This window comes from Pipra filicauda, unplaced genomic scaffold, assembly GCF_003945595.2.
Source record: "Pipra filicauda isolate LSUMZ 115617 unplaced genomic scaffold, ASM394559v2 scaffold591_size256279_pilon, whole genome shotgun sequence".
Lineage (NCBI taxonomy): Eukaryota > Metazoa > Chordata > Aves > Passeriformes > Pipridae > Pipra > Pipra filicauda.
The window spans coordinates 187,412-213,135 of record NW_024104744.1 but is presented as its reverse complement, the minus strand read 5'-3'; the positions used below and the strand labels follow the sequence as shown (position 1 = coordinate 213,135).

At 56.8% G+C, this 25,724-nt stretch overlaps 1 protein-coding gene across 2 annotated transcripts; it reads right to left on the bottom strand.

Annotated features, from left to right (window-relative positions):
- Positions 1-23,046, bottom strand: RRM1 (ribonucleotide reductase catalytic subunit M1). 2 transcript variants are annotated; one of them, XM_027719400.2, is made up of 19 exons: positions 22,942-23,046; positions 21,878-21,966; positions 19,221-19,398; positions 18,865-18,965; positions 18,414-18,473; positions 17,574-17,613; positions 12,662-12,824; positions 11,747-11,888; positions 10,997-11,080; positions 10,559-10,720; positions 9,988-10,067; positions 9,346-9,547; positions 7,746-7,895; positions 5,465-5,686; positions 4,518-4,594; positions 3,477-3,612; positions 2,349-2,444; positions 1,950-2,138; positions 1-1,255 (listed from the first exon to the last, which is right to left on the bottom strand). In XM_027719400.2, the coding sequence occupies exons 1-19, from the start codon at positions 22,958-22,960 to the stop codon at positions 1,067-1,069; spliced, it is 2,379 nt and encodes a 792-aa protein (XP_027575201.1). In that variant the 5' UTR covers positions 22,961-23,046; the 3' UTR covers positions 1-1,066. The 2 variants fall into 2 exon arrangements, with proteins under 2 accessions (XP_027575201.1, XP_039243776.1); XM_039387842.1 differs by lacking the exons at positions 21,878-21,966; positions 22,942-23,046 and adding an exon at positions 19,991-20,140.
- Between the last annotated feature and the right edge of the window lie 2,678 nt (positions 23,047-25,724).

Genomic DNA, 25,724 nt, shown 5'->3' with positions numbered 1-25,724 from the left:
TTCCTTCGACATTCCATGTTTTATTGAGTTTGGCTGGATCAAGGGTTGGTCGTGTGGTTTGTGAATCCAACAAATGCTGCAGAACTGCCTGGGAAGCCCCCTCGTGTTGGAGCAGGGAGAGAGAACAGGAGCAGTGATGGGATATGAGCTTTAAGAGACCTAACAACCAGCTGGGTGGAGAAATGCAGCTCTGTGAGAAAGAGATGGCAAGTGACCCTCAGAAATGGCAAGTGACCCTCAGAAATGGCAAGTGACCTTCAGAAATGGCAAGTGACCCTCAGAAATGGCAAGTGACCCTCAGAAATGCATGTGACCCTCAAAAGATGGCACGTGACCTGTGGCCAAGGACAGCACGGACCCCACTGCCAGGAAACTGCCTGAGAAATTGGACTAAATGAGTGAATTTAACCCAGAATAAAACCCAGGGCAGCAGCTCTGCCACCCCTGGCCAGACTGCAGAGGCACCTTCAGCCAGTGCCACACCCTGGCCTGTCGGGCTGAGGGAGAAGAGCAACTCTCTGGGTACCAACACACCTACCACCCCTCTGCTCCTTCCAAAAGCTCTTTGGAAAGGGCAGAGGAGGGGACCAGGAGAGGAAGCAGCAGTGGGAGGGTCTGGCAGGAGGTGGGCACACTCCAGGTGCCTCAGCAGCTGCTCCTGTGCCCTGGCAGACACTGAGCACACCCACACGAGGGGGGTCTCCTTGCTGTGCCTTCCTCAGCCAGGGAACAGGGATCAGCCAGGTGTGCTCCTTCCTCTGGGACACGAGTGGAATGTAAGTCCCTGTCTGGATTGCCCAGGACAGACCTGGGAGTGGCCCCAGCACCCGCCCTGTCCTCGGTCCTGCCCCCAGGGACCCACGTGAGGCCACGCCAAGGCACTGAAGTTCCTGGGACAGCCAGCTACTAAAGCAATACCTACACCCCTTGCCCCTATCCATGCCTGTGCCCAACCCCACGGATGGGGAAGCTCCACTACCCCTCCCTGCCCCTGCCCCTGCCCCCTCCCGTTCCACGGGACGCTCCCATCCCAGCAGGCTCCAGCCATGTGGAACGGGGAGATCCCTTAGGAGCCACACATGAGACACTCCTCCCTGTTCTCCAGGGAGCACACCATGGCTGCCTTGTTCCTCTCCTTCTCCTCCTCCTCCCGGGAGCTCTTCTCACGCTCCCGCAGCTTCTCCTTGTTCAGGGTGAACTGGATGGGGTTGGCGGCCGGCTTTGTCCGCAGGTAGTACATGCCCGTCTTCAGGCCCTGGCACAGCACAAGGACACAGCCTGAGCTGGGGCCTCCCAGGCACGGCTGGCAGCCCCCAGGATCCACGGGAGCAGCAGTGCAGGCACCCCCAGAGCCACTGCCCTGGGGCTGCTCCGTGGGGACACCGGGGCCTTGGCTGGGAACAGCCCTTGGCCCTTCCCACAACTTGGGGAGATCAACTCACCAGCCCCCAGGGGCTGCACTTATCCCACCCCCTCTGGCTGGAACAAGCCCTTCCAGCCCCAGGTGCCACCCCTATTTTTTGGGAACAAGCCCCCCAACCCCAGGTACTGCCCCTGTTTGTCAGGAAGGAGCCCCACCAATCCCAGTTACCGACCACATTTATTGGGAACAAGCCACCCCAATCCCAGGTACTGCCCCTGTTTGTTGTGAACAAGACCCCCAATCCCAAGTATTGCCTATTTACCAGGTACAATCCCCCCAGTCCCAGGTATCACCTCCATTTGTCAGGAACAAGCCCTCCCAGTCCCAGGTATCACCCCTGTTTGTATGGAACAAGCCCCCCCATTCCCAGTGCCTAAGCCCGCATTCCCAGTCCTTGAGCCCCCCATTCCCAGTCCTTGAGCCCCTCATTCCCAGTCCCTGACCCCCCATTCCCAGTCCCTGATCCCATTCCCAGTGCCTGACCCCCCACTCCCAGTGCTGCCCCCTCCCCAGTCGCTCCCAGTACCTGTTTCCAGCCGTAGAAGTGCATGCTGGTCAGCTTGCCGTAGTTGGGCTCGGCGATGTGGATGTTGAGGGACTGGCTCTGGTCGATGAAGGCCCCTCTGTCCGCAGCCATCTTCAGGATGGTTTTCTGGGAGATCTCCCACACCGTCTTGTAGAGCTGCTTCAGGTCATCTGGGATCTCAGGGATGTTCTGAAAGGAACAGGAAGGGTTTTCCAAGGGGGTGGAACCACCAACGGCCCCGGTGTGGGACGGGATGATCCCGGTGGGTCCGTCCAACTCGGATATTCCAGGATCCTACGGCGCTCCCTGCTGTGAAATCACCTCTTTATGACCTTTGTAAGGGGGCTCCAGACTGAGCAGAGCCTGCCAGGCAGGGACCCCTGCCCTGCTCCCTCCTACCTGGATGGAGCCGTTGTGGGCAATGATCTGGTTTTTCATCTCCTCGTTCCACAGGCCCCTCTCCGTGAGGTCCTTCAGCAAGTGGGGATTCACCACCTGGGAGGGGCAAAGAAGGTTTTGAAATGGTCCAACAAGACCCTGCACAGGGATAACATTTCCACCCCTGGAAGTGTCCAGGGACAGGTTGGACAGGGCTTGGAGCAACCTGGGCTGGTGGAAGGTGTCCCTGTCCACAGCAGAGGGTTGGAACTACAGGATCTTTGAGGTCCCTCCCAACCCAAACCATTCTGGGATTCTGCTGGACATGCCAAATGAGAAGGGGGTGCATGGAACTGCCCTGCATGAGGAATGCCAAAAGATGGGACAGGGAGGCATCTTGCTCTTCCAGGACCACTGGCCACAGCCTGAGTCACTAAACAATCACCAGGACAGGTCAGGAGGGGGAAGAACAGAAGCAGTGCAGGCTGAGGAGCTGGGAGGAAAGCACAGCCAAGCTTTCCCTGCTGGGACAGGGTCCCCATCCCACAGCCCTCAGCTGCCCTGCACAGGGAGGCAGGTTCATAAACCCACTGCTCTGGCCTCACCACTCGTGTGTGGTGGGATCCTGCAGCCAGGAGGGATGGAGAGCACCCCAAAACAGCTCTGAGGAGACACCTCCGAGGGGATGGACACACCTCCCACACAGGCAGAGACTCCCCTTGTCTCCAGAGAGGTCTTTGCTGTCTCCAGCCTCCAGAACTCAAGTGTTCCACACCCTTTCCTGACAGGCCCCTCTGCATCTGTGGAGCTCTTCCATGGCCCCTCACTCCTCAGGACCATGGTCTCAGTTGCTCTTCCCACAGCACCCATGTCCTTTCCACCATGTCACTGTCCCTCCTTCAGCAGTCACTCCTGCAGGCCACCCTGAGGGCCCACAAAGGCCTTTCCCAGTCAAAACCAGCACTTCTGTATCATTTCCCATGTTCCAGGAGGGCTCGTGGAACACACAAAGCTCCACGTTCCCTCGGTGCTTGGACACAAACGTTCAACTGAACTGAGCCACCGAGGTGAGGCCTCCCCTTGTCTCTGTTCTCAGTGACAGTGATGCCAGACAAGGGCACAGCTCTTGCCCACAGTGCCTGAGCTCACCTGGAACTCCCCCGAGAGGACCCTGCGGGTGTAGATGTTGCTGGTGTAGGGCTCGATGGACTCGTTGTTGCCCAGGATCTGGGCAGTGGAGGCAGTGGGCATGGGGGACAGGAGGAGGCTGTTCCTCACACCGTACCTGGGGACAGCAGGCAAAGTCACAGAGCTGCAGCCAAGGGAGACAGGACAGCAAAGAGCCAAGAACAGCACAGGGACCCGGAAATCTGGGGGAACTGCAAACCCTCACACCAGGAAAAGGGAAGGGCCACCAAACTGGCATTGTGGGTCAAGTGGGAGCAGAACTAAAGGCTTTGCTATTTCCATCTAAATCAGAGGCTTTCCCAAATGATTTGGTCATGACACAGGCTGCACACAACACAATCTGTCAGGCCCTGCATAACCCCAGAGTGCCCAGTCAGAACCAAACCAGCAGCCCATGGAGAGCACGAGACCTCCCCACTCCCAGGACAGGAGACAGATCACCACATTTAAAAATTAGAGCCAAACCCCCTGAATTAATTCATTACAGGCCCTTCATGCCTCAACAGTTCCTGCCTCCAGGATGTTCAAGGCTCAGCTCCTCCCTGGCAGCAGGCAAAGAGTCCCCAGGCCTGGCTGACAGTGCCTCACTCATCACTACAGGTGTTTAATGGGAATATAAATCCTTCTGCTGATGCATCCAAGATGAAATGAGAGCTCAGCTAAAGCAGGGTAGTGGGGGTGAGCTCCTCTGCCTTGGAGGAATAAAAGTGCAAGGAAACCACCCAAAAACCAGTCTGAAGAAAGACCTGCTGGGGTGCAGGGGAACACAGGGAGCTGTTTTTACACTTGGACCCTGCCTGTAGTTTTCAGTAGACAGAACATACCAAATTCATGTCCAAGGCCAGGCTGGACGGGGCTTGGAGCAACCTGGGCTAGTGGGAGGTGTCCCTGCCCATGGCAGGGGGTGGGATGGATGAGCTTTAAGGTCCCTCCCAACCCAAACCAGACTGGAATTCCATGAAGGTACTTCACACCTACTCCAAACTGTGCAGGGCTACTCACTTGGCAATCTTCTCCTTCAAAGCCTTCCAGTCCCAAAGGTCAGAGGGGGTGACGTTCCACATGTCATACTGAAGGATCTGAAGAACACAGTTTAGTCCAAATTAGAGAGGGCATTCTTTTCTCCATATTTTATAATTCCCATTGGAAACAGACCTCTTATTCCCATTAACTTTACAATTCAGCCTTAGGCAAGCTCCTGTATGGTGACCTTACACTCAGTGTTCTGACTGTGCTTGAGGGCACAGCCACCACTGGCCAAGTCTTGCTTTTATTTTCAAGCCATAGAATCAGAATATCCTGAGTTTGAAGGGACCCCCAAGGATCACCCAGTCCAAGCCCTGGCCCTGCCCAGGACACCCCAACACTCCCCCCTGTCCTTCAGAGCGTTGTCCAAACCCTCCTGGAGCTCTGGCAGCCTTGGGGCCGTGACACTGCCCTGGGGAGCCTGGGCAGTGCCCACCACCCTCTGGGGGAAGAACCTTGTCCTGAGATCCCCCCTGAGCCTGCCCTGTCCCAGCTCCAGCCCTTCCCTGGGTCCTGTCCCTGCTCCCAGAGGTCGGAGCTGCCCCTGGGGAGGAGCTGCAGCCCCCGCTGAGCTCTGCCCTGGGGCTCCTCTGCTCCAGCTGCACCAGCCAAGTGCCCTCAGCTGCTCCTCAAGGGCCCCTCCAGACCCTTCCCCATCCCCCTGTCCCTCCTTTGGGTGCAGATCTTTCTTGTATCGTGGTGCCCTAAACACCCCCAGGACTGAGGTGAGTGCAGAGCAGAGCAGGACAATCCCCCCCCTCAGTGCTGTGCCTGATACCCCTGGGACAGGGATGTCCCTCCTGGCTGCCAGGGCACACCGGGACTCAGATCCAACTTGCCACCAACCAGAACTGCCCGGTCCCTTCCCGCCTGTGCCCCAACCCAGCCCAGGACGAGCATTCCCAGGTTTTCCTGGCACTCACCCCCTTGCTGACCGGGGAGCCCTGGTAGGTGTCGTAGGGGCCCTGCTCCTGGGCCAGCTCACAGCTGGCCTCCAGGGCCCCGTAGTAGATGGTCTCGAAGATGTGCTGGTTCAGGCGCTGGGCCTCGGGGCTCTCGAAGGGGAACCTCATGAGGATGAAGGCGTCGGCCAGGCCCTGCACGCCGATGCCGATGGGCCGGTGCCGCCGGTTGGAGCGCTCGGCCTGCGGGGACAGCGGTCACCTCAGGGACAGCGGGGACAGTGGGGACAGTGGTCACCTCAGGGACAGCGGGGACAGCAGGGACAGTGGTCACCTCAGGGACAGCGGGGACAGTGGTCACCTCAGGGACAGCAGGGACAGCGGTCACCTCAGGGACAGCAGGGACAGCGGTCACCTCAGGGACAGTGGTCACCTCAGGGACAGCGGGGACAGTAGTCACCTCGGGGACAGCGGGGACAGTGGTCACCTCAGGGACAGCGGGGATAGCGGGGACAGTGGTCACCTCGGGGACAGTGGTCACCTTGGGGACAGCAGGGACAGCGGGGACAGCGGTCACCTCAGGGACAGCGGGGACAGTGGGGACAGTGGTCACCTCAGGGACAGCAGGGACAGTGGTCACCTCAGGGACAGCGGGGACAGTGGGGACAGCGGTCACCTCAGGGACAGCAGGGACAGTGGGGACAGTGGTCACCTCAGGGACAGCGGGGACAGCGGTCACCTCAGGGACAGTGGTCACCTCAGGGACAGTGGGGACAGCGGGGACAGTGATCACCTTGGGGACAGCGGGGACAGCGGTCACCTCAGGGACAGTGGTCACCTCAGGGACAGCAGGGACAGCGGTCACCTCAGGGACAGCAGGGACAGTGGTCACCTCAGGGACAGCGGGGACAGTAGTCACCTCGGGGACAGCGGGGACAGTGGTCACCTCAGGGACAGCAGGGACAGCAGGGACAGCGGTCACCTCAGGGACAGCGGGGACAGCGGGGACAGTGATCACCTTGGGGACAGCGGGGACAGTGGTCACCTCAGGGACAGTGGGGACAGTGGTCACCTCAGGGACAGCAGGGACAGTGGTCACCTCAGGGACAGTGGGGACAGCGGGGATAGTGGGGACAGTGGTCACCTCGGGGACAGTGATCACCTTGGGGACAGCAGGGACAGTGGTCACCTCAGGGACAGCGGGGACAGTGGTCACCTCAGGGACAGTGGGGACAGCGGGGATAGTGGGGACAGTGGTCACCTCGGGGACAGTGATCACCTTGGGGACAGCAGGGACAGCGGGGACAGTGGTCACCTCAGGGACAGCGGGGACAGTGGTCACCTCAGGGACAGTGGTCACCTTGGGGACAGCGGGCACAGCGGTCACCTCGGGCACAGCCATGGGGAACACACCGGGCTGGGAAGGGCCTCTGGGAGGAAACCCTGCTGCTGCAACCTGCCCTACATTCTGCTGCACCAACCCACCCCTCAGGCCTGCCCAGGGCCCCTCTGCTGCTGTTTGCTGGGCAGCAACTGGAGGCCCAGACTGGGTTTGTTAGAACTGATCCCAGGCTGCGATTGTTTAACCTGGCAAGGGGAGCCAGGGTTTAGAAGTGAACACTCAGCCCGTGCCTGGAAACAGGTCCATTTAATAGAGCAGAATCACAGAATCACAGAGGTTGGAAAAGTCCTCAGAGACCATCAAGTCCAACTGTTCCCCCAGCATGGCCAAGGCCACCACTGACCCCTGTCCCCTAGTGCCACGTCCACAGGGCTGTTAAATCCCTTCAGGGATGTGACTCCACATCCCTGGGCAGCTGCGCCAGGGCTGGACAGCCCCTTCCAGGAAGGAATTATTCCTGATGTCCAACCTGAGCCTCCCCTGGCACAGCTGGAGGCCATTCCCTCTCCTCCTGTCCCTTGTTCCCTGGGAGAAGAGCCCGACACCCCCCTGGCTCCACCATCCTCTCAGAGAGCTGTAAAACAAACAGGACTGAGTTACACCTTCTTGGGATCTTCCCAGGATCCCCCTCTCTGCTGCACTTCCCACTGTTCCTAGGGCTGTTCTGTGCTTTATGGAAATCCCCACACATGAAACAATTCCTAGAACCACCTCAAGGGGAGGCTTTTCCTACAACTGCTTCCCTATGGAAGAGCTCTGGGTTGAAGCTCCAGCTGCACTAACAGGGCCCACCTGGACACAGGTTTATAAAGTCCCTCAGTGACTCCTTGTGTCCCAGCCTGCTCTGGGACTGCTCCAGCCCGGGCTCTGGCAGGATTTGCCCCCCAGCCCAGCCCTCACCTCTGGCACAGGGTAGTAGTTGATGTCGATGATCTTGTTGAGGTTCCGGACGATGACCTTGGTGACCTCTGCCAGCTTCCTGAAGTCGTAGGTGTGCTCGGGGGTCACGTACATGTTGAGGGCGATGGAGGCCAGGTTACACACGGCCACCTGTGGGCACAGCACGGGATGGGGCACGGCAGCAACACCCCGGGCCAGAGGCACACAGCTCAGCCCCACAGCGGGCTCGGGATCCCAGCGGCACGGGAACAACGACCAGGGAACCCACAGCGCTGGGAGAAGGCAGCCCTTGCTCCTGTGGGGCCTCAGGAGATGGGAGAAGGGCAATGAGGGCTCAAAAAGGTTTAGGAGAAAGTGGTATGACCTGAAAAGTTCCGGCCTGGTCAGTCCTACTGCCTGCAAGGCATCCTAACACAGAATGCCAGAAGGGTTTGGGTTGGGAGGGACCTCAAAGCTCATCTTGGTCCAAACCTCTGCCATGGGCAGGGACTTAAACACCAGATCTCCTCGTGCTGTTTCAGGCCCACAGATGTCACAGCTGCTGCTTTCCGAGACATTCAGAGCAGGATCAGAGAGGAACTGGGGGTGTTTGGGGTTGGATTTTCACACAAACCTCAGTGCTGCCCCTGAGCCCCCATGGGACTTGTGGAATCATGGAATGGTTTGCGTGGGAAGGGATCTTAAAGCCCACCCAGTCCCACCCCTGCCATGGGCAGGGACACCTCCCACCAGCCCAGGTTGCTCCAAGTCCCGTCCAACCTGGCCTGGGACACTTCCAGGGATCCAGGGGCAGCCACAGCTTCTCTGGCCAACCTGGGCCAGGGCCTGCCCACCCTCCCAGCCAGCAATTCCTTCCCAATATCCCATCTAACCCTGCCCTCTGGCAGTTTGAAGCCAATGAGATCCAGATACACCAGGGCATTTTCTTGGGTCATTTCTTTAACACCAGCTTTACTTTCAGCCCTGGGAGAACTGAAAGAAGTCAGTTAAGGTTTCCTGTGCAGTGCAGGCAGGAGAGCTGGCTCCATCTCTTCCAGACCACTCAGGATTTGATGACTATTCCAAAGCATGTGAATTAAAGAACCACCAGTAGCACAGGCAGCACAAACTGATCCTTTCAGTCACAGCAGCCTCAGAGCTTGGCTGCTCTGGAACTCCCTGCCCTGTCTCAGCACTGACCCATCTCTACATCCTCCTTCACCTTTGTTAGCTGTGCTGCAGCCCAGCCACAGCGCATCCATGGAGCTCTGAGACCAGAGGAGCACACAGGGAACTCAGGGAATTGCTACTGGGGGTCAGAGGGGCAGGGTTTTCCTAAAGCAGGAGCTGAAGAGCTGCTTACAGCAGCTCCCAGGCAGGCAAAGAGCCCCCTCAGCTCTCGGAGGTTCCCTTCATGGCCATCCTGCGTTATCCCAAACCCTCCATAGCAGGGGGAAAGGAGGGGAACCCACACAGGCAGTGGAAGAGCTGAGTACTCGAGTTAGAAGCTTCTCAGCTGCCTGTTCCCCTGCCCAGGCCCCAGTTGGACACCATTCCCAAGGGCTGCCCCAGGAGCACTCCCAGCTCCCCCCGAGGCCGCGCGTTCCCGCTCCCCACCCACCTCCTCGTTGCTGGTGTATTCCACGATCTCGGTGCACAGGTTGCTGCACTTGATGGTGCCCAGGTTCTGCTGGTTGCTCTTCCTGTTGCAGGAGTCCTTGTAGAGCATGTAGGGGGTGCCAGTCTCTGTCTGGGACTCGATGATGGCGTACCAGAGCTGCTGGGCCTTCACCACCCTGCGCACGCGGCCCTGCCGCTCGTAGCTGCAACGGGCCCACGGTGCTGTCAGCCCCAGGCTCCCACGGGCAGGGACAGAGCCCTGCCCCACACAGCAGGTTCTCAGGCAGCCAGGAGCCCCCTCACTGCTGAACTCTGAGCTCTGAACGAGCACAGCAGGGCAGCAACACTGCCCTCGTTTAAGGGAAGCAAATCTTTCGCTGCAACACCCACACAGCAAGTTCCAAGCAAAGCCACGGAGAGCTCCAGGTGGGGATCACTGCAGGACTTCCCTCTCACCAGCTGAAGTGACCATTCACACACAGCCCCACCTTGAGCAGGTCACAGTGTGAAGGAAACACCCCCCTTCTTCACCCTTTTATCAGCATGATAATGACCCCCTGCCCACAATGCTGTGCCTTGCCCAAGATCCCACGGGCAGCTCTGTGGGAGATGACACAACTTACAGGTCTGTTCACTCTCTTACCTCTCATACAGTTTCTCAAATTCCTCTCCCCAGACGTCATCCAGGCCAGGACACTCATTTGGGCACATCAAGGACCAGTCCTGTAAGAAGGAAAAATATTAAGAGGAAATCTTCACAGACCCTTTTAATTAAAGCTGCAGCTGCCCCATCCTTGGAAGTGTCCAAGGCCAGGTTGGATGGGGCTTGGAGCAACTTGGGCTGGTGGAAGGTGTCCCTGCCCATGGCAGGGTGGGACTGGGTGAGTTTTAAGGTCCCTCCCAACCCAAACCAGTCTGGGATTCTGTGTGAAACACGAGCAGACACAGAACAATTTACTGAGGAAGTGCTGATGCTTTAAGGAAACTCCACAGTAAAAATTTAGTCAACAGTCTGAGTATGTAAGTCAGGGGCTGAAAGATTAAGCCCTGAAGTGAAGTATCCCACTGGAGCTGTCCAGCTCCATCCTCTACCTGCACAGCCAACTTCTCAAATGAGGGGCAGCAGCTCCCTCAGGAAATTCCTGAGCTCCCCCCAGGGCTGCTCCCCTGTCCCTCCATCAACAGACCTACTCTGTGCCAATCAGGCTTCTCACCTGGTTGGTTTCCACCCGTTTCATGAAGAGGTCAGGGATCCAGAGGGCAAAGAAAAGATCTCTGGCTCTCTGCTCTTCTTTCCCAGTGTTCTTCTTCAGGTCCAGAAACTCAAAGATGTCCAGGTGCCACGGCTCCAGGTAGATGGCAAAAGCCCCAGGTCTCTGGTACATGGAACACAGCCAAGATCAGAACAAACTGTCCTAGGAAAGAAAACCTCCTGCTCTGCTCCCGAGTGCACACAACACCCCAAGCTATCTGGGAACTGAGGGGGAACACCAGAGTAAAAACACAAGGGGGGAAATGCCCTTTTTTAATTGTGTGTCAGCCACGACCACTCCATCAGCTCCCTGACGTTACTGGGACAGCCCTTCCAGGTGTGGAGCCTCTCCCTGTGAGCCCAGGTTCCCTCTGGACCGGAACTAAAGCAAGGCCAGTACCTTGTTTCCCCCCTGATCCACGTAACGGGCGGTGTTGTTGTAGACCCTCAGCATCGGAACGAGCCCGTTGGAGTTTCCATTTGTCTGCAGAGGCACAGGAGAAACATCAGTGCTGAAAAGAAACTCCCTGGAGAGACAGGCCTGCATTTCCTGCGTGCCTTCCAGCAGTCTGGAAAGCTCTGGCACTGAGAGCCAAGAACTGATCACCCCCAGTTATTTGTAGTCCCTTCACCAAATCTTTTTTTAATATATATAAGCTACTGGTCCCAGAGTTAATAAAATGTCTCTCCTAACTTCTTTCCTCTATTATGTTACTTAAAGGCTTGCAGGGGTTACAAAAAGTGTGACAAAAATCCCCAAACACACATCCACAGATGTTCTGGGACAGTCAGAGATACAGAAAGGCAAAGGGCCAATGCACCAGGGAATATTCCTAGGTTGCTAACACTAAGTAAGCTGGAATTGTCTGCTCAAACAGTGGAATAAGATCCTCTTTTTGGAAGGACTTCTATTAGGAAGCCAAAACACCAAGGGAAACCAAAGCACCAAGGGAAACCAAAACACCAAGGGAAACCAAAACACCAAGGGAAACCAACCTTTCTGCCTCAGGGCAAGGGAAGGACCACTGAGTGAGACTCACTGCTGGGCTGATCTGAGTCAGCAGAAGCAGCACCGATTTGGCAACCAAGAAAACGCCATTTCGTGAGAGCAAACCCAGCCCACCCCTGTGGCAGGCCCCTGCAGACTCACCCCAGCTATGTAGCTGCCCGTGGCTCGGATGCAGCTCACGGCCAGGCCGATGCCCCCAGCAGACTTGGAGATGAGGGCACACTGCTTCAGGGTGTCGTAGATGCCCTCGATGCTGTCGTCCTTCATGCACAGCAGGAAGCAGCTGGTGGGAACAAAGGGCTTTAGTGCACAAAAGGGAAAGGGAAAGTCACGAGAGTTTCACCAGGCTGCAAAAACCAGGGTGAACACGGAACCTCTAACGTACTCCTCAAGGGAAACCCACGGGGGGGAAGGTGGAGTAAAGGATGGTCTCAGAAAACACCAGGAGTTGTAGCTGCTGATATCTCTGTTATCAAACATTTTTAATCACAGAAACATGGAATATCCTGAGCTGGAGGGACCCCCAAGGATCATGCAGTCCAAGCCCTGGTCCTGCCCAGGACACCCCAACACTCCCCCTGTCCCTCAGAGCGTTGTCCAAACCCTCCTGGAGCTCTGGCAGCCTTGGGGCCGTGCCCACTGCCCTGGGGAGCCTGGGCAGTGCCCACCACCCTCTGGGGGAAGAACCTTGTCCTAACACATTGATATAAAGCATTATAAAATATAAACCTGTATGTTATATCTATATACTAAAACCCTATTAGTTATGCTTGCTGCCTCTGGCACGTTGTAGGAAACAACTACCAGGACTCATTTCGTAACCTGCAGCAGCCCATGCACATCAGGAGCTTCTCAATACAACAGAGACATGCAAGGATTTCCCAGAAGTTCACAGAAACCTGTGCATTTTTACCCAAAGACGGGTTAAATTCGACAGCAGCTGCTCAACACTCCCTCAAACACTCACAGACACCCAGCTGGTGATTTCAGGGGCTGTGAAAGCACTGCCCTTGCCCGGCCCTGCTCCCTGCCCTCCCTGTGTGCCAGCCCGGGTACCTGGAGAGCTGGGGGCGGTTGGTGCCGGCGTTGAAGAGCGTGGGGGAGGCGTGTGTGAACCAGCGCTCCGACAGCAGGTTGTAGGTCTCGATGGCAGCGTCGATGTCGTCCTTGTGGATGCCCACGGACACCCTCATCAGCATGTGCTGAGGGCGCTCGGCGACTGCGGGGACACACACAGTCACACAGCAGGCTGGGTGGGTTGGCAGGGACACCAAGGACCATCTCCTTCTACCCCCCCCATGGGCAGGGACACCTTCCACCAGCCCAGGTTGCTCCAAGCCCCATCCAACCTGGCCTTGGACACTTCCAGGGATCCAGGGGCAGCCACAGCTTCTCTGGGCACCCTGTGCCAGGGCGTTACGACCCCCCCAGAAGGGCATGGTAACCCAGGTTGTTATTAATAGATCCCTTGGGGTGGATTAGAGTGAAACAACACTGAATGGTGTTTGTAAATATATATATATCTATGTAGAGATCATTTTAGAACAGTTTGGTTGCAAAGGAAAACAGGTATGGAGTTGCCAGGGGAAAGGTTTTCAGAAGAGTTGCTCGAGGACGGAATAAACCAGTGTTGGCTCAAGGAAACTTTGCTGCCTTGGAAGCCCAGCCTGGGAGAAGGTTCTTTCCTGGGAATAGCTTTACATGTCTCTCTCTCCCTGTCTGCCAAGGAGGCTGACTCCCTGGGACAAAAGAGAAGGTTTCACAGACATGCCTGGGGCCACTGCTGGGAACAGAGAGACGATGAGAGATGAGAACGGCACCTTGATGTCATGTCATGAGAAAGAGGCTGATAGAAAAACCACCAGAGAACAGGGGAGAACAGGTTCTCCCTTTGTCATCAGATGGCCCAGCGAGGAGTGCTGGGTCTCCTGGGCCCCCGTGGCCACTCTCCTGGTGACAGTGACCCCCTGGAAGCCTGGCTGGAGATGGGGTCTGTGCCAGGCACCGGCCCACAGGCCATGGAGTCAGCTGAGCGCGAGCTGCCCTGGAGGGCAGCAGGTCGGTCTGCAGTGGAGCTGTTGGTCAAAGGGCAGCCTGGGGGCCTGCCCACACCATGGCTGGAGCTCCTCACCCAGCCCCTGCCTGGCTGCACAGTCCCTCGCTCCAGCCAGAGGCACTGAGGGGTCAGTGAGCACAAAGTCCTGCCCGGGAAGAGTGGCCACAGATGTCCAGCAGCAAACGGTGTCCACCCTTCCTGTCCTCTCAGGACCTGCCTCGTGGAGATGGTCTGCCACAGGACTCTTCGGTGGCAGGTATGTGATAATCTATTTTTCTCTTATTCTCCTCCCTTCTTCTTTAATCTTTTTCCTCATCCTAATCTTTTTTCTCTCTTCTTCTTTACTCCTTTTTCTTCTCTTAGTCTCTTTATTTCTCTCTTTCGGTCTCTTTTCTTACTTTGTATTTAGGGCAACTCAAAGGCAGTGGGTTGGACCCTGCTCAGCTGTGTCTGTTGGTTTGTGCTGGGTCAGCACTTGTGGAATGCTCTACCTTGGCTGTCCGTTAGGGTGAACTTTTGGAGCCTGGAATGTATTTTTAAAAGCAACACACCCGGGCGAGCGTGCGGCTCTGGACCAGGGTCTGACAGGTTGAAGTCACGAGAGACTGGATGATTTGATTGCTGGGTGGAATCAACCAACTCCATGTGTGGGAGGGCCCAGGTTGGAGACCCCACCCCTCACTCTGGCCCTAAGTCCCGCCCTGGAGGCGTGGCCACAGCACCCCAAGCGCATAAATACAGGAGCGCGCGTTCCTCTCTCTCTTCCCTCTCCGGAGCCCGTTGCCGCCACATGGAGCCAGACTTCCAGAGCATTCCTTGGTGGTGAGTCACGTGGGGTTGGTGTTTGCTGGGTGCTCTAGTGGAACGCTTCTCCTCGGCTGTACGTTACCCCCACGAACCTTTGGCCAAGATGCCAAAACTTCACCCTGAGTTTTGGGAAAGCGTGTCGGCACTTTCTCTTCATAACTTCAAGGTGTTAAACACTCGCAGTAAAGCCCGAGGCTTCGGGATTGGGGTGTTGGAGAAGTTAACGTGGGAATTCTGTGTACGTGGGAGTTCTCCCACTCGGGCCGCCGAGGTTCCGCCTCGTGTCTCCAAAGGGCGCGCGCGGTTCCCGCCAGACGCCATGTCCTTCCTGGTGCCGGAGGGACTTTGGCCCGGGCACGGCTCCAGGGGTGACTGAGCCGCCCTGCCCTGGGGCGGTGCCCCGCTGGCTGGGGGTGTGTCATGTCTCCAGAGGACAAGGACATTCACCTCCTCACGGCGTTACATCTCTCCTCCTTTCCCTGTGTGCTTTGCCGAGCGCCCCTGCACGTTATTACACCCTGTATTTCCATTCCCGGCGGGAATGCTTCCTTGAGCGAGGAGGTGCAATGTCAGGGGCAAAGGGCATCGGGAGAGTTGCCTGAGGAGAGAAAAAATAGCCTTTGCTCAAGGAAATGTGCTGCCCTGGAAGCCCAGCCTGGGAGAAGGTTCTTCTCCATGAACAGTTCCCGTGTGTCTCTGAAGTGAGATAACGCGCAGGTACCTGTAGGGTGAGAGACCAGTTCAAGGCCATGGTGACCATCCTGATTGGTTACAGGAAACACCTCAGCACCCAGAGGGGGCATTCCCAGGAATCCATTGTCAGATGATTGTGGGTGCCACAGAAAGGGACAAAGAGACCCCGATGGCTTCCCAAAAGTCCTCGACAAAATGGGGAGAGACTGATAGGAAGCACGAAAATAACACTTAAGGAAATGTGTAAGGACAAGCAAGAGGAAGAAAGGACAAAAGCAGAAAGATACACAGTCAGTACCCATTGGATCCAGCAGGAGACGGGGCAGTTGCAGCTTCAATGCCTGCTGGTTGAAGTGGTGGTCGTGGTCCTGTCACAGTGATGGTCTTGCTCCATGGGGGGAGTCCAGCCAACTCAGAGCTTTCATGAGTTATATCCACCCAGGTTCAGGTGGGAACACCTGGTACCTCCTCTGGGGTGGGGAGTTTTACAACGGGTGATGTCAGGGACATGTCAGGAGCCTTTGACTGAAGGTGCTCCTCAGAGGGGTTCTCACAGCTGAACCATCAGGACATTGGCCTGATAAGGACCATCCCACCACCTAGGAGTTGCCTCTTACCAGCCTCTTCCCTCACCTTGAAATCCAGTTTGTAGCACAGCCTTTTGCACTGGGATAGCTGGACAACAGCACGCTCATCTCATCTCAAGGTCCTTTCCCAACCCGAATTAGGAGCCATATTCAGTGAGGGGTGGCCTGGGTAGATAAGCAGCTGTTTCTTTGCAGTTTGCTACAGTGGACAAGCCTTTTGGTGGTTAACAATGTTTAAGCAATTAACCATTTCAGTCTCTGACACAGGGCCTCTGTCAGGATCCAGTTATTAAAAGATGCCTCTGTTTAAATTAAAGTGCAAATGAGACCCCAAAGTCAATAGTGCGGTTTTATTTAACTGTAAACATGAGAGAGAGAGAAAGAGAGAGAAGGTCTTCTCGGTGCTGAGGGTCCCAAAGTCATGCTCCTGGGGCACCACTTTTATGCAGTCCAAGTCCTGGATAGTCACAGGGAGTCTCGGATGCTCCCACAGCTTGGGATGGCATGGGTGAGAGCAGTTGTTTTCCTTCCCCACAGCTTGCACAGTGGAACTTTGTTGGTGTGCTGATTTCAAACCTTCACCTTCGTTTAGGTCTGTAAAATTAACACTTTCCTTTCTCACAGTTTTCCACAGTGGGAATTTTAATTTGAGTAGGTTACCCACGTTTGTCTTACCAGGCCTGGTTCCTGTTGTTGCCAGTCTGTGCTTATCACAAATTCCAGTGCTGTGAGGAGAGGCTGAGGGAGCTGGGGTTGTTGAGGCTGGAGGAGGCTCAGGGGAGACCTCCTCACTCTCTGCAACTCCCTGACAGGAGGGGGGAGCCGGGGGGGGTTGGTCTCTTCTCCCAGGCAGTGACCAGGAAGACAAGAGGGCTGGGTCTTCAGCTGTGCCAGGGGAGGTTTAGGTTGGAGATCAGGAAGAATTTCTTTGCAGAGAGGGTGCTCAGCCATTGGAATGGGCTGCCCAGGGAAGTGGTGGATTCTCCATCCCTGGAGGTGTTTAAGGACAGACTGGATGTGGTATCAGTGCCATGGGCTGGGAACCACGGCGGGGCTGGATCAAAGGTTGGACTTGATGATCTTGGAGGTCCTTTCCAACCCAGCTGATTCTGTGATTCTCTGATCTTGGTGCCTCCTCTGGACTCTTTCCAGCAGCTCCACATCCTTCTGATGTTGGGGACCCCGGAGCTGGAGGCAGCTCTGCAGGTGGGTCTCACCTGAGGGGGCAGAGGGGCAGAATCCCCCCTCCCACGCTGTGGGATCAGCCCAGCACACTGGAATTTTGGGGTCCCAGCACACATGGCCGGGTCCTGTGCAGCCTCTCACGCCCCAACTACACCCAGGAAGCCGGGGAGGGAGAAGGCTCAGTGTGACAGTCACTGCCAGCACAGACACACACAGAGCATGGCAGCAAGGTACAAACAATGGCAGCCACACTTCTCATGGAATCACACAGTAATTCCAGTTGGAAGGAACTTGAGATCTCCAGCCCAACTCCTGGCCAAAGAAGAGCCAGCTAAGAGCACCAGGTCTGTTAATTCAGGACTTTACCCAGTCAGGCTCTGAAAAACCCAAGAACAACCTGCTCCAATGCTCAGCTGCTCTCACAGAGGAGGAAAAAACTCACTCGGTTTAACAATTACAATCCAATCAAGTATCCAATCCAGAATCCAATTATCTTTCATCTCTATGATATTACAGTTAACTTCTGACCCTTCTGGTGTCCAAGGATTTCCAAGCCAAAGGCCTGCAATAACCATCCCTGACAGCACATAATTTAATTAAATTGACTCAAGAAGTGCTTAGCACGAGGAACAGCTCTTACCTTTGGAGTTGATTTTCAGCAAGTAGGAGCGTTCGAGAGTCTTTAAAAAGAGAGGATGGATTTTAGCAGGCAGGCAGATTGGAATATTGAAATAAAATCCTCTTAAATCCCAACTCCAGCAACTCCACACTCCTCATCCCAGGCCTCACTAGCCCTGCACTCTGCCCCTCCTCTCCTTAATAGCTTAATCAGGAAATTAATGACTGAAAACTCACAAGCCCACTGGAAGATTCCAACACAGAGTGCTCTGCTTTGGATTATGGAGTGTGGAGCATGGCCACGAAGTTCCACACTGCCCCTCCAGCCACAGGACCTCTCTGCAGTACCCAGAGCTATGGAAGAGTGGAACACTCCAGCCAACCCTCCAGAGAGCCCTAAACCCACCATCATTCCCAAAACCAATCCAACACAGCGGGGTGTGAGGGGAGCAGGAGGGGGGCTCAGCACACTGGGCTGGTGTGGGGGAGATGTTCCAGCAGCACAGGAGAGGATAAATGTGTGGGATGACACACTGAGAGCAACTGCTCCACAAAGCAACAGGGAAAGTAAAAATCCCTGTTTTGGTTTATTAAGGATCAGATTATTTCCCTGAGGAATGGCATTCAACAACATGCAGTGTGATGTGCTGTGAAACAGAGCCCAACAGCTACAAGGCCTTCCAGCAGCAAGGAAAACTCCACAATTTATCCCATTGGGAGCTGCTTTGTCCGGGTTTTCACTCCTTGTCCTTCATAACCCCAGTGATGTCCCACCTCCTCCAGTGCCCCCCTTGCCCCATCCCAGACAAATCCACGAGCATTCCCATGCTTCCCAACAGAGTCTGAGTAATGTGCTCTTTACCTTAAAGCCAAAGTAGTTGTAGGAGAAGTCTCTGTCATAGATGATGGCGGAGTTGAGGCGCTGCCAGGGAACAACAGACAAAACTGACAGTCACAATCAGCCCTTGGGGCCTCACTGAGGTGGAACAATGCTGTCCCAAAACCTGAACCCATACCTCTGTCCCCTCTGTGCTGCCTCACTTTGCTCCAGCAGAGGGTACTTCATCTCTAATCACTTGTGCTGATCGTGGCACTGGGGACACCCCAGGAAATAGATTCTAGTACAGAAACATCCTTATGGGAAGGAAACTCCTCCACCCCCTCTTTTAAACCCTCCAGTCATTCCCTGCACTGGTTTCTGCATGGCTTTTTTGCCCTAGAACAAACATGTCTTGCTTAAAAACTAAAATAAATTATCTGAAGTATTTCATTGAATTCTGAAAACTTATAAGTGGAGAAAAACAACTGCTTACATCTTTGTTGGCCAGAACTATGTCCAGAGTTTCTTTGGAGATCATTGGGGAGTGCTTCCCATTGTGAGGGTTGATGTAGTTGTAGAGATCCTCCATCACATCTGCAAAGAAAAGGGAAGTGAAAAGGACATCCCCAGGCCTGCACCTGCATCACCTGGCACTGGGATTAGGGATGGAAGAGGCAGGAATGCCCATCCTCTAAAACAACTCCCTCTGGCCCCACAACCACACCACTGCTGTACCTGCTCAGCACGAGGCTGTTCCCCTGAACAGGGCACTCGTCCTGAGCTCTGTGTCCGTCCCCAGAGCCCCCAGTCCCCAGACACTGCCCCCGAGCAGCTGGACATTGGACCCACCGCTGAAGACCTTCTTGGTCTCCTTGTGCAGGTTGGACACGGCGATGCGGGCGGCCAGGATGGCGTAGTCGGGGTGCTTGGTGGTCAGCGTGGCCGCGGTCTCGGCCGCCAGCGTGTCCAGCTCCACCGTGGTGACGCCGCTGTACAGCCCCTGGATCACCTTCATGGTGATCTGAGCCTGCAAGAGCAACGTTCCAGGGGTCAGGAACCCCACACCCTGACGGTTCAAACCATGGATGATGGGCCCCAAGACTGGCAGCACCGCCCATCCTGCCTGGAGAGCAAAGTAAAACACCACCCAGGCTGGGAGAGCTGGGGGTGTCCACCTGGAGAGGAGAAGGCTCCAGGCAGCCTGATTCCGGCCTTCCAGGACCTGAAGGGAGCTGACAGGCAAGGTGGAGAGAGACTGTTTACTGGAGGCACAGGACAAGGGGAATGGCTTCCCAGAGGGCAGGGTTAGGTGGGATACTGGGAAGGAATTCCTGGCTGGGAGGGTGGGGAGGCCCTGGCCCAGGTTACCCAGAGAAGCTGTGGCTGCCCCTGGATCCCTGGAAGTGTCCCAGGCCAGGTTGGACGGGGCTTGGAGCAACCTGGGCTGGTGGAAGGTGTCCCTGCCCATGGCAGGGGGTGGCACTGGATGAGCTCTAAGGTCCCTTCCAACCCAAAGCAGTCTGGGATTCTGTATAAGGATGGTTTGCAGGCAGTAGGATTGACCAGGCCAGGACTGTCCTGGTCACAGCAGTTGCTACTGAAGCTTTTTGCACTGTTACCTTTTGCACAGCTCGTGACAATTACAAGCTCACGGGAATGTTAGTGCCAGAGGCTGGGAGGGTTAGTATTGGCTTGGGAAGCATCTGGCACAAGCAGATCCAAGTCCCAGCAGACTCACTCTCAAAGGAGAAATTCATCTTCACACATGACTGCAGAATAAATAAGAATTTGGGGTATTAGGAGTCAGGTGGACTTGGACTCTCACTCCTGCCCTCAGCACAGACCCTGAGATGAGCTCATTTGGTCAGAGCATGGCCAATAACACCAAGGTTGTGGCTTTGATCCCTGCGTGGGCCACTCACTCAATAGCTGGACTCGACCTTATGGGTCCCTCCCAACTCAGAATATCCTGTGAAATCTACTGCCAGGTCACAGAGGGCAAGTCAGGACCCTTCCTGCTCCAGTGACCAAGGCACCAGTGTCCTCCCCCTGCTCTCCATCCCAAAGACTTCTGGGTGCAGAACCAATGGCAACTCTTGGACAGGGGCAATTTCAGACAGGAAAATGGCTCGTGAGAACTTGGGAGATGGGAAGAGCCTCAACTGGCAACTCCAGATGACCAGACTGGGTCTGAGATCTGCACAAAAATCTCACAGACATCAGTGGATCCACTGGGAAATCCTTCTGTGCACAGCCTTTGGAAGGAGAAGCTTCCAACATGCATCCTGGATCCTGCACAGCTTGGAGAATGAAGCAGGGATGTTGCAGTGACAGGGGTTCTGTTCTGTTGTCTGACCAGGAGGGGATCCAGAGCTACTTCCACGTGGCATCACTCCAGCTTTGCAGGGTGACACCGAGAGCCACCCCCCAAATCCAAAATATCGGAATTGGAGCAACAAAACTCTTTTTTTTAAGCACAAGAAGCTGCTGTATCCTGTGGGCTGCTGGAGAAGAGGAGGCTCAGGGGAGACCTCCTCACTCTCTGCAACTCCCTGACAGGAGGGGGGAGCCGGGGGGGGGTTGGTCTCTTCTCCCAGGTATCATCAGTAAGACAAGAGGGCTCAGTCTTAAGCTGTGCCAGGGGAGGTTTAGGTTGGAGATCAGGAAGAAATTTTTTCCAGAGAGAGTAATCAGGCATTGGAATGGGCTGCCCAGGGAGGGGGGGGATTCTCCATCCCTGGAGGTGTTTAAGGTGAGACTGGATGTGGCATCAGTGCCATGGGCTGGGAACCACGGCGGGGCTGGATCAAGGGTTGGACTGGATGATCTCAGAGGTCCCTTCCAACCCAGCTGATTCTGTGATTCTCTGATTCTGTGATGTTAACGAACAAGGTTTATGGTGATCTACAACAGCAAAAGGGATTTTTCCCCTCCACAGTCTCTGCACCTGGGAAGCAAAAACCCTCAGATCACAAAGAACCAAAGAAAGAACCACTATGGATGTGTTTGCCGGGAGTTCATGGAATCACAGAACATCCTGAGCAGGAAGGGACCCCCAAGGATCACTGAATCCAACTCCTGGCCTGGCACAGGACACTCCAAAAGTTCTGGTGCAGCTTTTCCCAGGAGAAATCGGGGTCAGGGCAGCTCCAAGCCAGGATGAGGAGCTGGGAACAGGGCAGAGTGTGACTCATTGGGTGAGAGGCAGGGAACAGGGCAGAGTGGGATTCATTGGATGAGGGGCAGGGAACAGGGCAGAGTGTGACTCATTGGGTGAGAGGCAGGGAACAGGGCAGAGTGTGACTCATTGGGTGAGAGGCAGGGAACAGGGCAGAGTGGGATTCATTGGATGAGGGGCAGGGAACAGGGCAGAGTGGGATTCATTGGATGAGGAGCTGGGAACAGGGCAGAGTGGGATTCATTGGATGAGGGGCAGGGAACAGGGCAGAGTCTGATTCATCGGGTGAGAGGCAGGGACCAGGCCAGCAGAGCAGGGAGGGACTCACAGGGTCCACGAAGTCTGCGTTGAGGCCGTAGCAGAGCTTCTGGATGCGTGACGTGATCTTGTCAAACATGACCCGCTCCTGGCGCCCATCTGGGGACAACAGGCCGTGTCACACCAGTCTGGCACCAGCCAGAGCCAGGTAAGCACAGTGCCCCCCTCCTGCAGGGGCATTCGGGTGGGAATCACCAGGGACAGCCTGCTCAGGTGGGGCCCCAGGAGAGGGGAGGCTCCCCTTCCACCCCAGGAAATTCCCACCTTAAACTGCACTAACCCAAATCCAGCGGTGGGGACCCAGTTGAGGGTCACCCACTGCCCCCCAGGCTGGGGACCCCTCCCCTGGGCCAGCAGCCCTTGGACCAAAGGGTGGGGACCAAGCCCAAAGCTCCTGGATGGGGGCGTGGAGGGGATTGGGGGAGGAGGGTGTGTGTGGAATGTGTGTGTGTGTGTTGGGGGTCTCCCAGAACAGAGGGCTCTCATCTCTCACTCTGGTGCCATGGGGGAGCTCCCACACCCTGATGGGGTGCAGATGGGGTCCCATCCCCTCACACCACGTGCCATGGGGGACCCCCAAAGCTGAGGGAATCCCATCCATCCACGTGCCATGAACCTCCCAAAACTGGGGCAGGGACCCCATCTGGTCACTTCGGGTGCCGTGAGCTACTCCCAGAACACAATGGGGTTCATCCTTCAACATGTCACGAGGGAACCTCCCAAAATAGGGGGATACCCTCCCCTCTCACCAGCTGCCCCTGGTGGGACCCCAAAAGGGAGGGGGTCCCATCCCTCCACGTGCCACAAGGGAACCTCCCAAAACAGGAGTGGGGATTCCCCTTCAGGTGCCACGAGGGACCCCCAAAGCAGAGGGACTCTCATCCTTCCATGTGCCATGAGGGAACCTCCCAAAACATCGCGGCGACTCCATCTGATCACTTCGAGTGCCATGAGAGAGACCCCCAGAGCCGAGGGGTCCCATCCCCTCCCGGCGGGTGCCCTGAGCAGGGCCGTGCCCCCCTCCCCTGCACTCGGTCCCGAGAGAGCCCCCCGAGGGGCGGACGGAGCCCTCACCCCGCTTCACGACGTGCATGGCGGCGGCGGCGGCCGCGTCCCGGCTCCCTCACGGCGGGTCCCTCACAGCACTCGCGGCCCCTCTCGGCCCCTGACACCCCCCCCGCTCCTCACGGCCCCTCTCGGCCCTCAACAGCCCCTCTGTCCCCCCTCACGGCCCCCCCACAGTCCCCCCGCAGCCCTCACGGCTCCGCCGCTCCGCCGTTCCCGCTCTCGCCGCTCTCGCCCCACCCCGCGCTGAGGCCGCCGCTGCCCTCTTCACTGCGGGCACCACCTCCTGCTCTGCCCCCTGCCCGCCCCGCCGAGCCCCCGGCGCCGCCGGTCACGGCCGGCGGACACTGATCCCGGCCCCCATCCCGGTATTCCCGCCGCTGTCCCCCGGGAATCGCCGCCCCGCCGGGGACCACCGGGAATCCCGCCCGGTTTAAAGATGGCGACCCCGCACCCCCCTCCGCGGCGTGAGGGGCCGCGCCGAGGGCACCGCGACGGAGAGCGCGAGGGGACAAAAGGCCTGGCCTCGTCCCGCGCCAGAGCGACAAAACGGTGGAAATATCGGTTATAATCCATAAATAGAATGTGGGATTAAACATCCCCAGAGTGGGGAGGGGGAGCTGCTGGAGCCAGTCCAGAGAGACCACGGAGCCGGTCCCAGGGCTGGAGCCCCTCTGCTCTGGAGCCAGGCTGGGAGAGCTGGGAGAGCTGGGAGAAGAGCCTTCTCTTCTCCCCTGGAGAAGAGAAGGCTCCAGGGAGAGCTGAGAGCCCCTGGCAGGGCCTAAAGGGGCTCCAGGAGAGCTGGAGAGGGACTGGGGACAAGGGATGGAGGGACAGGATACAGGGAATGGCTTCAAACTGCCAGAGGGCAGGGATAGATGGGATATTGGGAAGGAATTGCTGGCTGGGAGGGTGGGGAGGCCCTGGCCCAGGTTCCCCAGAGAAGCTGTGGCTGCCCCTGGATCCCTGGAAGTGTCCAAGGCCAGGTTGGACGGGGCTTGGAGCACCCTGGGCTGGTGGAAGGTGTCCCTGCCCATGGCAGGGGTGGCACTGGATGGGCTTTGAGGTCCCTTCCCACCCAAACCATTCCATGATTCTACAAGTCCCATGAGGGCTCAGGGGCAGTGCTGAGCTTTGTGTGAAAATCCAGCCCCACACCCCCCCAGTTCCTCTCTGATCCTGCTCCGAATGTCTCGGAAAGCAGCAGCTGTGACATTTGTGGGCCTGAAAGGGCACGAGGAGATCTGGTGTTTATGGTTTGCAGCCCCTTCCTGTTCCCCAGGCGGGCCCTGAGGTGGCTCCTGCCCCCGCAGGGAGGGGCTCAGAGGGGCGAGCAGAGCCCAGCACGGCCCCACAGCGGAAACGTGGGGTTTGCACCGCGAGGGAACTGAACCACCAACCTGCACGTCAGTGAGGGAACTGTGAACCACAACCTGCACGTCACCCTTTGGCTGGGGCTGATCCCGAGAGGCTCACAGAGACAGGGCACGGAGGGGCTGCAAATTCAGTTGTTTATTTCTTCTGGATGGGCCCCTGTCCCTTCCCACGTGAGGGGGTTGATTCCGTTCGTATTCCAGTCAAAATAACAGTTGTGGGCTCCTCAGCACCAAGGCTGGCTGGGAAGGTGCCCCGTGCACCAAGTCAGCAAGGGCCCAGAGAGCTCTCCCCTCAAAGATGGGACACAGGGAATGTTTGGTACTCATCAGAAAATGGGAGTAATTTTGGGGGTGTTTCTCTGTTTTATTGGAAAAAGGCCCACAGAAGGAAAGATAATCTAAAATGGCATTTTGGTCTGGTCGAAGCCTGGGCTGTGCTCAGAGCCTTTGCCCTCGAGTTCTGCTCTGTGTTGCAGTGGCTGTTTTCTGACACCCGGGAGCAGGTGGAGCAGTTGTTTCATTTGTGGGTTCAGCTGCTGCAGAGGAACAGCAGCTCCAGCCCTCTGTGGTGAGATGGGACCGACCACGACCGACCCAGCGCTCGGGAGGTGAGTCTGGGGAGGAAATGAGGCGATTTCACAAACTTCCTGAGGCCCTGCAGCCTTCACCTCCACCCAGCTCTGAGCAACAGGGGCCTGTGCTGGTTCCCACGGGGAAACTGAGACATCATCCCTCTCTCCAGCTCCCTGACAGAATCCCAGGATCACTGGGGCTGGAAAAGCCCTCCCAGCCCATGGATCCCCCCTGTGCCCCATCCCCACCTTGTCCCCCAGCCCAGAGCACTGAGTGCCACGGCCAGGCCTTCCTGGGACACCTCCAGGGCTGGGCACTCCAAACCTCCCTGGGCAGCCCCTGCCAAGGCCTCACCACCCTTTCCAGCAAGGAATTCCTCCTAAAAAGAAGCAGAGGAGGATCGGGGATCTGCTGCAACCTCCCCTGGAAGATGCAGAGGAAAGGAGGAGGACACGCTCACGGGAGCAGAAGATGAGTCAGTGCCTGGAACAGGGGAACTGTGGGAGCAATCCTGGCTCCTCCATGGAGAAATCAGGGCTCTGAGCTCTCGGAGCTGCTCCAACTGCTGAGCTGAGCCTGTGCGAGGGCGGTGCCAGTCTGGCTCCCAGGACACCCACACCACTGCTCCTGCTGTTCCCAGGAAAGGGGCCAGGAGAGCACAGACACTGCCCGGGAAAACAGGGTGACAGGGACGGGTGTTTGGGGGGGTGAGGCCATCAAAGATAACCTGGAATTCTGAGGATGCCTCTGGCTGCAACAGGCAGCAGAATGAGCCGTTTCCAGGGGGTTGTGCAGACTGGGATTCTGGGGGAGCTCATGGGGATCCCACCACAGATCCCTTGG

Excerpts from the sequence above, each read along its gene's own strand:
- RRM1 (XM_027719400.2), bottom strand. Across the intron at positions 17,614-18,413 it reads ACAACTACTTTGGCTTTAAG|ACTCTCGAACGCTCCTACTT; the intron begins GTAAAGAGCACA and ends CTCTTTTTAAAG. Across the intron at positions 12,825-17,573 it reads GCTGAAAATCAACTCCAAAG|TCGCCGAGCGCCCTCAGCAC; the intron begins GTAAGAGCTGTT and ends GTGTCCCCGCAG.